Here is a 13,047-nt window from a genome sequence, read left to right as displayed (position 1 = left end):
AAATATAAAACTTCCATGAATAAGGTTTATCATAAGGTGATCAGGTTCTACAAGAAATAGTGGGATAACGCTATACTTTTAGTTAACCAGTCTTTTACCTGTAGTTTTGATAACAGAATACCATATGATGAGCTGAAGTGTTGATCTCCTTAACTAAACCAACCAAGGTGTTAAGCTGAAAGTTTGCTTGTAAAAGGGAAGTTAATCAGCTAGGAGGATTAGCCTATTGACTTAAAGTGCTGGATACAATGATAACATTTCTGAGTCTTTTACAATATTTCATAGAGTCATAGAATATCCTGAGTTGGAATGGACCCACAAGGATCATGAATTCCAACTCCTGGCTCCACACAGGACCACCCAAAAAATCTGATCTGAGAGCATTGTCCAAGTGCTTCTTGAGCTATGGCAGGCTTGGTACTATGACCACTTCCCTGGGAAGCCTGTTCCAGATCCTAAACACCCTCTGGATGAAGAACCTTTTCCTAATATACAACCTGAGCTTCCCCTGCTGGAGCTCCATGCCATTCCCTTGGGTCCTGTCGCTGTCCCCAGAGAGCAGAGCTTAGCACCTGCCCTTCTGCTCTCCTTTTTAGGAAGAAGCTACAGGCTGCCATGAGGCCTCCCCTCAGTCTTCTCTTGTCTAGGCTGAACAAACCAAGTGACTTCAGCCAGTCCTCATACGTCTTGCTCTCTAGACCCTTTGCCATCTTTGTAGCTTTCCTGTGGATGCTCTCTAATAGTTTTATGTCCTTTTTATATTGTGGCACCCAAACCTGCACGCAGTACTCGAGGTGAGGCTGCACCAGCACAGACTAGAGTGAGAAAATCATTTCCCTTCTTTCATCCTTTTTTAAAACATTTCTTCCATTTCTAATGCATTAACAATAGTGTCTAAATAGCATAGTTTTGAAAAAAAAGAAAAGCTACAAACATTGCAGTAAGTTTGAAAGCTTAAAATGGCTTTGTCGTTGAGACTATTAAGATGTAACTAGATTGCTTCAGAAGTATATACTAACCTTTTCTAAAAAGCACATTTATTATTTTTGGAAGAAATGTAGTATGGAAGACTAGGAGAAGAATAATTTACAACAGAGTAACTGCATCACTGAGTCCTGTCCTCCACTATCCTGCTACATAAGGCAGTCCTGTATCATGACAAGCTCTATTCTGAAACAACTCCAGCTTTCTTTGCACTTCTTTCCCCCAGTCCTCTTATTGGAATAACATTCCAGAATCTGACTTTATTAATTTCCAAAATAAAGGCATAATGAATTGATTTGCATTTGTTCTTGTGCAAATATTTGGTGTTTTAGGTTATATGTATACTACGATTATAGAGTAGATATAGAGTGGGTTTTTCCTAAAAAGATAGACTAATTTGACACAATTTTACATAGAAAATGTTGATCTCAATAGCAGGTATTTCATATTTCCTCATCTGTTTTTAGAATGTTTTTAAAATTTCCTATTTTGGCAAAAGGACATTTACTACTGCATCATTTTAACTCAACTGCAGGTGTCGTAGGCTACCTAAAGGACTCCAAACCTGGCAAGCATTTTTAGATCTCAAGAAAAAAATTGATGATTTCAGTGAGTCTTGTCCTTTGTTGGAAATGATGACTGACAAAGCAATGAAGCAAAGACACTGGAATCGTATAGCTGAAACAACAGGACATCAATTTGATATAGAATCTGATACTTTTTGCCTTCGAAACATCATGGAAGCACCAATTCTTGAAAATAAAGATGATATTGAGGTAGGTACCTACATTTTTTCTTCCTCCTTCATTTTATATTATCAGCAAAAATGTTATGAATTATTATTTATAAAATGTTTGTCTAATTCTTTAATTATATTTCCTAGAGGAAAGGTGGGGAGGGACTCTTTTTCAGGGAGTGTAGTGATAGGACAAGGGGGGATGGCATTAAACTAAAAATGGGTAGGTTTAGATTAGATACTGGGAAGAAGTTCTTTACTCTTAGGGTAGTGAGGCACTAGCACAGGTTGCCCAGAGAAGCTGTGTATGCCCCATCCCTAGAGGTGTTCAAGGCCAGGCTGGGTGGGGCTTTGGGCAATATGGTCTGGTGGGAGGTGTCCCGGCCCATGGTAGCGGGGTGGAATTATAGATGGTCTTTAAGGTCCCTTCCAACCCAAACCATTCTATGATTCTATGAAATACACATGCAAATTATATCATTATATTCATACTTTGATCATACTTTGATTTATTTTTGATGTTGGACTTGATGAACTTCAGAGATCCTTTCCAAGGTAACCTAATCTGAGATTCTATGATTCTATAAATTGAAATGTGATAGGATTAAGAGTTCCTATGAAAATGAGTCTGTCATTACCCAAAAACATATTGAAATAATGATTCAGAAATCTTATTGTGCAGAAATAATAAAACATGAAGCTGTAGAAATGGAATACTAATGCATTTCCAATGGAGTATTTTTCAGTTAAATATACATTTAATTTTAGTGAGATTTCTGTAAAAATAGTACTGTGGTTTCTGCATTTGTGACACAGCTGTACTATCTTATAAAATTTCATATATTGTTTTTAAATAGACCATTATTAGATGTATGATATCAGGAAGGGTTTAATTTATGAAGAACATAGATTCTAAAAAATTATTCTTTCTTTGCAGGATATATGTATATCTGCTACAAAGGAAAAGGATATAGAAGCCAAATTATCTCAAATAGCTGACAGTTGGGGAAACCAATTTTTGACCTTCTCATCATTCAAAGGGAGAGGAGAGCTACTGCTAAAGGGAACAGAATCATTAGAAATTATAACTTTGATGGAGGACAGTTTAATGATTCTTGGCTCTTTACTGAGCAATAGGTACTTTTAAAATGAGTTTGTACGGTATTTTCAGTAACACACTGAGGTAGTAACTCTACTATTATTAGACTAAATCAGCAGTAAGTTTGGAGTGTAATGAAAAAAAGAATAAAAGCTAAAATTTCTGATTTAAAAACTTCTTCAAGTGGCAGACTTTCATGTATTAGTAGCAACCTATTGTCTCAATAGATTTGAATATAATCCAGTTGGTAAAAACTTTTCAGGGGATTCTTCTTGCTCTTCAAGTTAAACAAGTGTGCTTTTTTCACTGTTTTATTTTACTTTCTTATTTTATAATAGTGTGTTTTTTTTAATTTATTTTTTATTTTTTAGAATTAAATCATTTCTGTTTCTCTTCCTTTATTTTAGATACAATGCACCATTTAAAAAAGATATTCAGAGTTGGATTTCTAAACTAAGCGGCTCTACAGATATAATTGAAGAATGGCTGGTTGTGCAGAACCTCTGGGTTTATCTTGAAGCTGTTTTTGTAGGGGGAGATATTGCAAAACAGTTACCCCAGGTAAACTTATAGGTATTTGCCTATTATGTATTAATTGCTATCTGTGTAATGCTTTTCAACAGACAATGGTGTGAAAGCACTTATGTTTTTATTATATATAGGAAGCAAAGCGTTTTCAGAATATTGACAAATCATGGGTAAGGATAATGCAACGAGCTCATGAAAACCCAAATGTAATTACTTGCTGTGTTGGAGATGAGACTATGGAGCAACTTCTACCTCACTTACATGAGCAGTTGGAAGTATGTCAGAAATCACTTACAGGGTATGAATTTTATACATTTATATCTTTGTGTGTATATATATATATGTAATGTTTTATTATTTTGTAAATAGTTTATACTAAATAGTCAGTCTCACTTCAGTTCCAAACTAAATATTTAAAATGTTTCCAAGAGCAAATCTGAAGAGTGAGTGAATCTACTTTTTCTAGATTATACCTACACAGTTTCTGCTTACTTCTAATTTGCATCCTTCAGTGTCTAGCAATAGAAGTCATCCAAACTTTCTGTAATCAGGTTTCTTCAAAACTGCATGGGTAACTGGTGAAGATAATCTCTCCTGAATGGGAATTTGTAATGATAATACTTGAAAGGGAAGGCAGGAAGGCTTTATGACAGTTTTAGTTTTGTTGTTGTTGTTTTAAGATAAAATCAGATAATAAATTTTCAGTTTCAGACATAGATTCAGCAGACTGAAAAGACTTTAAGGTAAACAAACAATTTCTGCTCATTGTTTACAATCTGCTAATGTATGCATATTCATTAAAAAAGAAAAAAACATATATTTAAACAAACATAAAATAGCACAGAAATTTTATGTAACTGTGTTTCGAGAATTCTTTGTGGTGAGGAAGTTTATTCCAATGTCCATCATTCCAACATTTGGCATATTTCTTAATTCAATTGTGCAAGATCATTTGCATCAAAAGATGATAATCTGTAGGGAGATACTAAGGAAGTAGCATCGCTGGTGCGCAAGTATTCTGTGTGTGTACAAGCAGGTAATGTTCTGTCACTGTGAAAAATGTTAAAATTTGATAATCTTTAAAAAAAAAAGAATACCCTATTCAAAACTTCCCTTGCATATCTTCTTAAAATGTTCACAGTTGAGATTTACTTTAGCATCTGTCCAAGTCTTCTTTTTTAAATTAAAGCTATAAAAATGAAATATAAATATTTCGGTCTTACTTCTGCTCTTGTGGAGAAAAAAATTAAGAGATAATATTCTAATGGAAATCTTGTTCAATTTTAAAGATATTTAGAGAAGAAGAGACTACTGTTTCCTAGATTTTTTTTTGTTTCTGATCCTGTACTTCTTGAAATTCTTGGACAAGCAAGTGATTCTCATACAATACAGGTACAGCCTTAGTGATTTTTTTTCCACTTATAACAAAAAGAAAATTAAAATATGTAAAAGCACTCAATGAATGAAGACATTAACATTTTCTTTCAATCTTTGGAGATTTGTTGTTGTTTTTGTTTCTTGCCCTTTAGTATTTAACAAAATATGAAATGAAAACAAAAATATGTAACTCAAAGGCAATCTTCAGAATCCAGGACACTAAAATATGATCCCATCACATGATTTAATGAAGGTTCCTTTCATGGCTAAACTAACAAAACGGAACCTCTGAAACTGCTGATTTATGTAGTGCTAAATCAGTCCAACTAGTCTAGATTGTAACTGAGGGTTGAGATAAATAGTTGACCTAACAACTGACCTCTGTCCTGCTAGATTGCCTCTGGAAAATGTAAAACAAAAGAGAATTAACAAACAATAAAATCCACCAGCAGATGGAGATATAATCCTACACAAGCATTTCTGTAATTTTTAATTTTAGATGGCCTGAAGCTCATCCGTAGGTTCAGACAAACCTTCACAAGATAACCTTACTTAAGATTTTTTTGTTGTTGTTTGCTACCATTATATATTTACTTTGACATTTTAATTGTCCTTACAGCCGCATCTTCCTTCCATTTCTGACAATATAAATGAGGTAGAATTTCATGCAAAGGATTATGATCGCATACTGGCAGTCATATCAAGAGAAGGAGAAAAAATACCAGTAATACTCTGATTTTTTTCCCCAGAAATTTTGTTAATAGAAAAATCATTCTGTTGTTGGACAGATAAGTATACATTAAGTTGAATTATTGTTAATTACACTGATGATTGAAATGTTCATTTCTAATAAAATTGTCTTCATTAAATATTTTTCTACAGTGTTTATAGAAATTATATCTGTAATTGTGCATAAAAAATTAGCAACTATTTAGTAACTAATGGTGTTGAACAGAAGTTTAACTATATCCTATTTTCTGCCTTTTGCTTTCATTGATTTTTCAGTTGGACACTCCAGTGATTGCAAAAGGACCAGTAGAGCTTTGGTTGCAGGATTTATTGCGTGTGCAGCAGATTTCATTGCATGGTGTAATTAGGGCAGCATATTACCAAATTATTGACCCAGGATATAATTTGCTGAATTTTCTTAATCACTTCCCAGCACAGGTGAGAATACAGGATGTGGATTTGTGTGTGCAGTCTGGGCTGTGTGTCCAGGGAGATGGGATATAAACAGCATATAGGCTAAGGAGTTGTCTATATGAGGAAGTTTCCATAGAGGAAACAAAGATATAAAACTACTCAGTAGCAGGCAATCCGTAATTACCTCAGTTTTGGTGTCCTATATGTAGCATGATATTTTTCTCATAACACACTTTAAAAAATTTTTTTCTTTTCTTGGAGAATGTGAAATAGAGCTTGTATTTTCTGCGATGGATAATGAACGTCTTTGGTATGCAATGAAAATTTCATGTGCAGATAGATTTCTCTAAATTTATGCTTGCAAGAGTTATGATTATGATTATCTCATGTCATGATGATTTATAATCTCATGATTATTTATGAGTTTTACTTCATAATTCATGTATTTGTCATTAGGATAATGCATTCCTAGTAGAAGCCTATTTTGAAAGATTCTAGTTTGCCTAGAGATTTCTCCATCTTACTGATTGTTCATAAATTTCATTAACAAATAATGAATTGTTTCCTAGCCTTCCCAAATTCTGACCTGGTCATTTGCTAATCATTATAGCAGTGGGCATAACTGTTTAATAGAATTTATGCAAATATTAAAACTGGCCATTACATTGCTAATTTAAAAAAATGTTGAGGACATTTAGATATTGAACAGAATTATCTTAAAGCTGTATTTATGATACAATTATGCTGTATTTATTATTACTTATTAGCTGTATTTATGATATAATTAAGCTGTATTTATGATATAATTATGTCTTACCTTAGTGGTATTTATTTTGAAAGTCTATTACTTTTCTTTAAAAAATAAGGACTGTCCATCTTGTTTGCATGTCAGACATTTTGAAGTGGCTTTATTACCATCTGCAAAGTAATGGTAATAATTGGGATCTTATTTTCCAATCCAAATGTGTTCGTATTGAAAGAATTATTTGTGTTAAAACAATGGACAGAAGGGAAAAAAATAAGAAAATGGTCTTCTGTCAAGAAATTTAAAGTACAGAGAAAGAAATGCTTTGTTATAGGATAGAGAAGAAATTAGGCTAAATATTTGCAAATATTTGAAATATTTTCTTTCCTTCAAATTCCCTTCTTACTGTCTCAGATGCTTCTGTTATAGGCAGCGTGAAAAAGTCACATCCAAATATAGTTTTTTCTTTAACTAAGTTGTCATTCTAAAATAAAGTAATTTAGACTCTACTGATGATAGCCAAATGATTTTAAAATGATAAGATACAGAGATTTTGTAGCAGGAAGTAGCTATGAACTCGTTACAGGCATAGGGAGACAAAAAAGTAGAAAGAGTGGATGAGTCAAATTTTTCGTCTTGGTGCATTGTAACAATGTGGGAAAGAAAGGTATTGATACAGTTCTCATCTATCATGTTTTGTCATGGATGTGTCTGATGTGGTAAATCTAAATCTGAGGCTGTAGTTTATACTCAGTGTTTTGTACCTTTCTAAATTAATTTGGAACCAAAATACCTTCTAGTTCAATGTGCTCTAATCATGAGAGCATGTGAGCAATATAGCAATGCATCCCATGTTCAGTAGTAAACACAAACATTTTTTAATGCTCTTTAATTAGCTGTGAACTGGCAGTGGAAAAATTCCAGCAGGACTTCTCCTCATAGTTGAATATGTTTGTTTCTGATGCTGGAATACAGTAAGGATTTGTAACTGAAACTGAGGATTGTGCTTTGTTTGTATTTGTCTGAGTGTGTGACAAATTTTCGTAAAAATTTTTAATATGTTTTCTAAGGAGTTTCCAATCCCACAACAGAGACAACTAATTCAGGCACAGTACTATGGTGAGATATTATCATGATGGGAGCAAGTGATAATTTGGGACTTTTCGGCATAATTTTTTGTTCCCATTATATCCAAGGCATTTAGAATGAAGCTAGTGTTTAACAAGTGATTCTTTTATATTCATTCACATAATAAATTTGTAGGTTGGATTACTGGGAATTCAAATGTTGTGGACACGTGATTCAGAAGAAGCTCTACAGAATGCTAAAGAGGACAGAAAAATCATGCAAGTGACCAATGGGAGATTTCTGGAGATCTTGAATATGTTGATTAGCCAGACCACGCATGATCTTTCCAAGTTTGACAGAGTGAAATTTGAAACACTTATTACCATTCATGTACATCAGCGTGATATTTTTGATGATTTGGTAAAGTACAGACTTTGATTTAAGACAACTAAGCAGTATCTTCCATAACACCTATTTTTTTCTAAATTTAATCTAATTTTAATCTAAATTTAATCTAATTTTTTAAGAAGGTCCTGCTCCTTCTCTTTGGGATTGTCTTTGTGGTTCCTAAGGGGCATACACAGAAGACAAACAAACCTACTAAAATCAACAGATTATGCCAATCCTTTCCTTGGACTTTTTAGACTCTAATAAATTGTTTACATTCTTTTCTTCAGTGAGGAATGCTATCCCTCAACACTACATCCTTCACGTATTTTTACTGCTGATGGCACAAGCCTACTAGTTTCTGTGCAGCTTCCATGCCTCCATCAGATCTTTCCTGCATCATGCCCTTTGTTCCAATGTGTTTGATGAATTCACAGAATGTTTGCTAATTTCACTTGGCAGGTTAGCTGCACTACCAAAGCAATTTAAGCTGTATTTGATAACACAGAGGTTATTATGATCAGTTTATATGATTGGGACATTTGTTAATCGGCTTAATATATATCTATGAATATTATGCAAGACATATCTACTTCAGTTTTCTTCTTAGGAACTTTAACTTGAGTAATCACTCATTATTCTCATGCAAATTAGGATTTTATCCTAGCTATCAAAGATAATAAACATGAATATTAAGTTATAACATATATATTTATTTACTTTCTTTTAAGGTAAAAATGCACATCAAATCACCAACTGATTTTGAATGGTTAAAGCAGTCTAGATTTTATTTCAAGGAGGATTTCGATCAAGTCTTTGTATCCATTACAGATGTAGATTTTATTTACCAAAATGAATTCCTGGGTTGCACTGATCGTCTGGTTATAACACCTCTTACAGACAGGTTAGAAACACAGTTATACGTCATAAATACTTTTTACATATATAGTGTTTATTTAACATAATATCTTCAAAGAGAATCATTCCGAATTAATTCCTGTGTGGGCTAGGTCATTGATGAAAGTCTTTCTTACATAACCTCACTAATCATTACATCTCACCTAGTCATTCCTAGAAGAGTTTTATCACTTCGTAGTCTTAAAAGGTTTAGTCACAGAACTGAATAATTTTAAGATTATATGGTAGATTATATTTTAGCAGTATTTCTATTATGAAGATAAGATTAGGTCAAATATTTTAACCTCTGTAACAAAGGATTCTATAAGGGTTTTGTTACTAACAATGTCTGAAAGTCTAAGACAACCGATCACTGCCTATCTTCTTATTAGTAGTGGGAAACATTTTAAATTTGTCTGTGAGAATCTAGATTTTGACAAAGTCCCTGCTGAACGTGCTTGCTATTCTCCCTCTGTAACCAGGCAATCAAACAACAACCATTAATTTTATTTTAAATAAATGTGGATTAACCTTTTTCCTTTTTTTTTTTTTTTTTGGTTAAAATTCTTCCTCCACGTTTTCCATTCTTGAGATGTTACTTTTGGCCAAGTCAGAAACTAAACAGCCAAAAGATACTTCACTTGCAAAAAGATCCCCTCAAGAAACAACAATAACTTCCACAATACCATTGCTATTATGTGGAATATGGGTCTGTACAGCTTTTTGGAACATCTTTATTTCTCCATCTTTATTTCCCCAGAAGAGGTGGGACTGCTATTGTGACAGCTCAGTCCATTTCTGCAGTAGACTATACTGAACCCAACAATCAAGTACTTTTTTATGCAAAAAGATAAATTCTACCCTCACATTTGTCTTGACCCCAGTACACCCTTAGGAGTAAAACCTTCATTCACTTACGTTTCCTATTAGTTAACAGAATCACATAGAAAACATCAAGGTCCTTACAGTGAAAATTTGGTGTAATATATTGCAGTGATTCAAGCTAAATCGTATCAACTAGTTAGTTATTAACCTCTATTTTCTACTCTATTTATTGCTGATTAAAGACAAAAATACATTTGTTAGAAAAGTACTCAAATTTGAGTATTTAGGGTTGATTTGACAGTGAAGATACCCCCTCATTTGTACAGAAACTTTGTCATTTTAATTCCTTGAGCATTACTCTGCTGTGACTTAATGTGACTGAAAATCATAGCTAAGGATCACACACACAGCTAAAACAGCAATCTAGACTCTTTAAGACTACACCCTCTCCCCCCCCCCCAAAAAAATTAAAATTGTCTTTTAAAATTTTTACCCATAATTATGGCAGGGGTCATATAGACTTATTCTTTTACACTTCATGATTTAGACAAATGTAACCTAACCTAATGAATTGTATAAAGATTAAGATACTGCCAAAAATGATGAAGTAGCACCATTCAACAGCAGAATCTATTTATTATAGCTTCAAAAAGAGTTAATTACAGTTAAATTCCTTTGTGGTGTGCATTAATGTATTAACTTATCGAATATTCACAGTTTGTAATGAACTAGATAAAGACCAGATAAATACTTTTTGGTTGTACATGTAATATTTAAATGCTGTGTTTCATGACTTTTACCACTCTGATCTTCCTGAACTCAGTGAAATCGATGGAACTGCTTTATGAAGAAGTGATGCAAGAATATAGCACATAGATTGTTTTTTATGTTTGCATATGCATATATATGTGTAAACATACATATAATTTAATAAATCAATATGATTTAACATTTATAGGTGCTATATAACTTTAGCTCAGGCTTTGGGAATGAACATGGGAGGAGCTCCAGCAGGACCAGCTGGAACTGGTAAAACAGAAACAACGAAAGACATGGGAAAGGCTCTGGGAAAATACGTAGTAGTCTTTAACTGCTCTGATCAAATGGACTTCAGAGGTTTGGGTAGGATTTTCAAAGGTAAGATTTCATAGAATCTTATTAGGATGGAAGGGACCTCCACAGGTTATCTAGTCCCACCTCCTGCTCAGAGCAAGTGCCATTATGGCAGGTTGAAAGAACCTTATTCCTGTTGGGCTTGAGTATCTCCAAGGATAACCAAAACAATTCAGGGCCCCTGTTCAAATATTTGACCAACCTCATGGTAAAATTTTTTGTAAACATGTTGACTAGGAATTTCCCACATTGCAACGTGTCCCCTGGCTCTTCTTCCACTGTCCATCTCAGAATAGTTTGGCTCCAACTTTTCAGCTTTCAGTTCCTATGGACAGCAATAGACTTTCCCTTTAGCTTTCTTTTCAGGATGAAGAAACTGTTCTCTCAGCCTGTCCTACTCTGTCCTATCCTCCAGTCCCCGTCCATCAGGGCAGCCATCTGCTGGACTTGTGCCAGTATATCAGTGTCTTTCCTCTGATGGAAAGCCTCAGACTGGACATGCTACAACTGCTATCTCTCAAGTGCAGAGTAGAGGCAAACTGATTTCCTTCAGCCTGCTGTATATAATCTTAATGCAGCTGGTTTCATTTGTGACAAGTGCATAATTCCAATTCATGCTCAGTTGTTAAACATGACACCCATTTCTTTTTTGCAAAACTACTTCGTAGCCAGTGAGCACCAAGTTTGTGTTGCTGCACTGAGTTATTCTGTCCCAGATAAATGAACTGTTAAACTTCATGAAGTCTTTCAGCTCATTTTGCTAAGCTATGGTATTATATGTATTGAGAAGGGGTGAATCTATTCAAATTTTTGTTTTGTTGTTGCTTAATTGTCATAACAAGGAAATAATAGTGTCAAAAAAGTGTCTAGAATAGTGTGTTTCTAAGTGTGTATCCCCCTTGAAAGTAAAAACCTGAATTAAAAAAAAAAAACAAACAAAACCAACCAAACAAAAAAACCCACAGGATTTTGTCACATAACATTTTAGGGCTAGTCTTTTGAAATTGTATGTCACTTATTTTGATTTTTTTTAGATGAACAGTATTGCTTTTTGCAAAAGAATTGAATTGCTACTTTACAATAACAGGCTTCATTCGTGGAAAGATCAGTACCAAAGATCCACTGAATACCCCAACTTTTCAAAAGATTTTTCTGATTTTGATTCACTACCAACCCTTTTGTAGAACTTGACTAATATTAATTCAGTTTGAATATAGATATGAAAATAGTCAGGTGGATTGGAGGAATATAGGCCTTGGCCACAGGCCAATAAAATTAATTATTTGAAAAAAAAAAAAAAGACATGTAGTTCAGATATCTGAAATATGCATGAAGAAAAAAGAGGTAACACTTTTTCTGTCACTATTTTAGGCCTTGCACAGTCTGGATCTTGGGGATGTTTTGATGAATTCAACCGAATTGAGTTGCCTGTCCTGTCCGTAGCAGCACAACAAATTTATATTATCTTAACAGCAAGAAAAGAAAGAAAAAAGCAATTCATTTTTTCTGATGGAGACTGTGTGGATTTAAATCCAGAGTTTGGAATTTTCCTAACAATGGTAAATGTAGCAATACTTCCCTAGAAGTAACAAATTATGCCATATACAAGTTAATTACATGACAAGGTGAAAATAACTTTCTTTTTTTTTTATGAATTAGGTGAAGCCGTTGCTGTAGAATTAGACTGAACTACCAGAACACAATATAAATAGTTGTTCATGAATTGCTTGCCTTAATTTTTGCTTTGATTATTCCTAAGGTTCAGTGCATTACATCCCCTCTACTGTATTGCAATTCATTATGTAGTGTACCTAAAAGTTTGGCCAAACTTCACAAATTCTCTGTGAATGAAAAGCTTTAACAGTATTAGTAAGAAAGATACTGTAGGGGAAAAAAAGAGGACCTTCAATTAAGCCTGGAGATACAGGAAAGATTTTTCAAGGAGATATGTCTTGTCTAATGGGCACTTTATATGCATAAATAATAAGAATTGTAAAGCTGATTTACAGACCATAAGTACAATGATTCTGGAATAAACTACTCCCCTTGTACTGTGGTGACAACAGGTCTTTTCAAAACCTATTGCAAAAAACAATCAGACCCTTTCATTTGCTGATACAGGATGTGTCTAAACATATCCACAAT

At 33.7% G+C, this 13,047-nt stretch overlaps 1 protein-coding gene across 7 annotated transcripts in view; it reads left to right on the top strand.

Annotated features, from left to right (window-relative positions):
• The window catches only part of DNAH8 (dynein axonemal heavy chain 8), a 138,602-nt gene that overhangs the window by 54,410 nt on the left and 71,145 nt on the right, over positions 1 to 13,047 (top strand). For 6 of the 7 annotated variants that reach the window (XM_013171043.3, XM_013171038.3, XM_013171039.3 and 3 more), the window contains 11 exons: positions 1,520 to 1,760; positions 2,658 to 2,857; positions 3,227 to 3,380; positions 3,482 to 3,645; positions 4,637 to 4,739; positions 5,344 to 5,448; positions 5,730 to 5,891; positions 7,876 to 8,100; positions 8,799 to 8,971; positions 10,748 to 10,926; positions 12,274 to 12,461. In XM_013171043.3, the coding sequence (XP_013026497.3) occupies positions 1,520 to 1,760; positions 2,658 to 2,857; positions 3,227 to 3,380; positions 3,482 to 3,645; positions 4,637 to 4,739; positions 5,344 to 5,448; positions 5,730 to 5,891; positions 7,876 to 8,100; positions 8,799 to 8,971; positions 10,748 to 10,926; positions 12,274 to 12,461 (1,894 nt within the window). The remainder of the gene's footprint in view (positions 1 to 1,519; positions 1,761 to 2,657; positions 2,858 to 3,226; positions 3,381 to 3,481; positions 3,646 to 4,636; positions 4,740 to 5,343; positions 5,449 to 5,729; positions 5,892 to 7,875; positions 8,101 to 8,798; positions 8,972 to 10,747; positions 10,927 to 12,273; positions 12,462 to 13,047) is intronic. The other variant, XM_013171041.3, reaches the window with a different exon arrangement.

This window comes from Anser cygnoides, chromosome 3 (genome assembly GCF_040182565.1).
Source record: "Anser cygnoides isolate HZ-2024a breed goose chromosome 3, Taihu_goose_T2T_genome, whole genome shotgun sequence".
Taxonomy (NCBI): Eukaryota; Metazoa; Chordata; class Aves; order Anseriformes; family Anatidae; genus Anser; species Anser cygnoides.
Note: the sequence above shows the minus strand (reverse complement) of the source record. Positions and strands in the feature narration are given on the sequence as shown.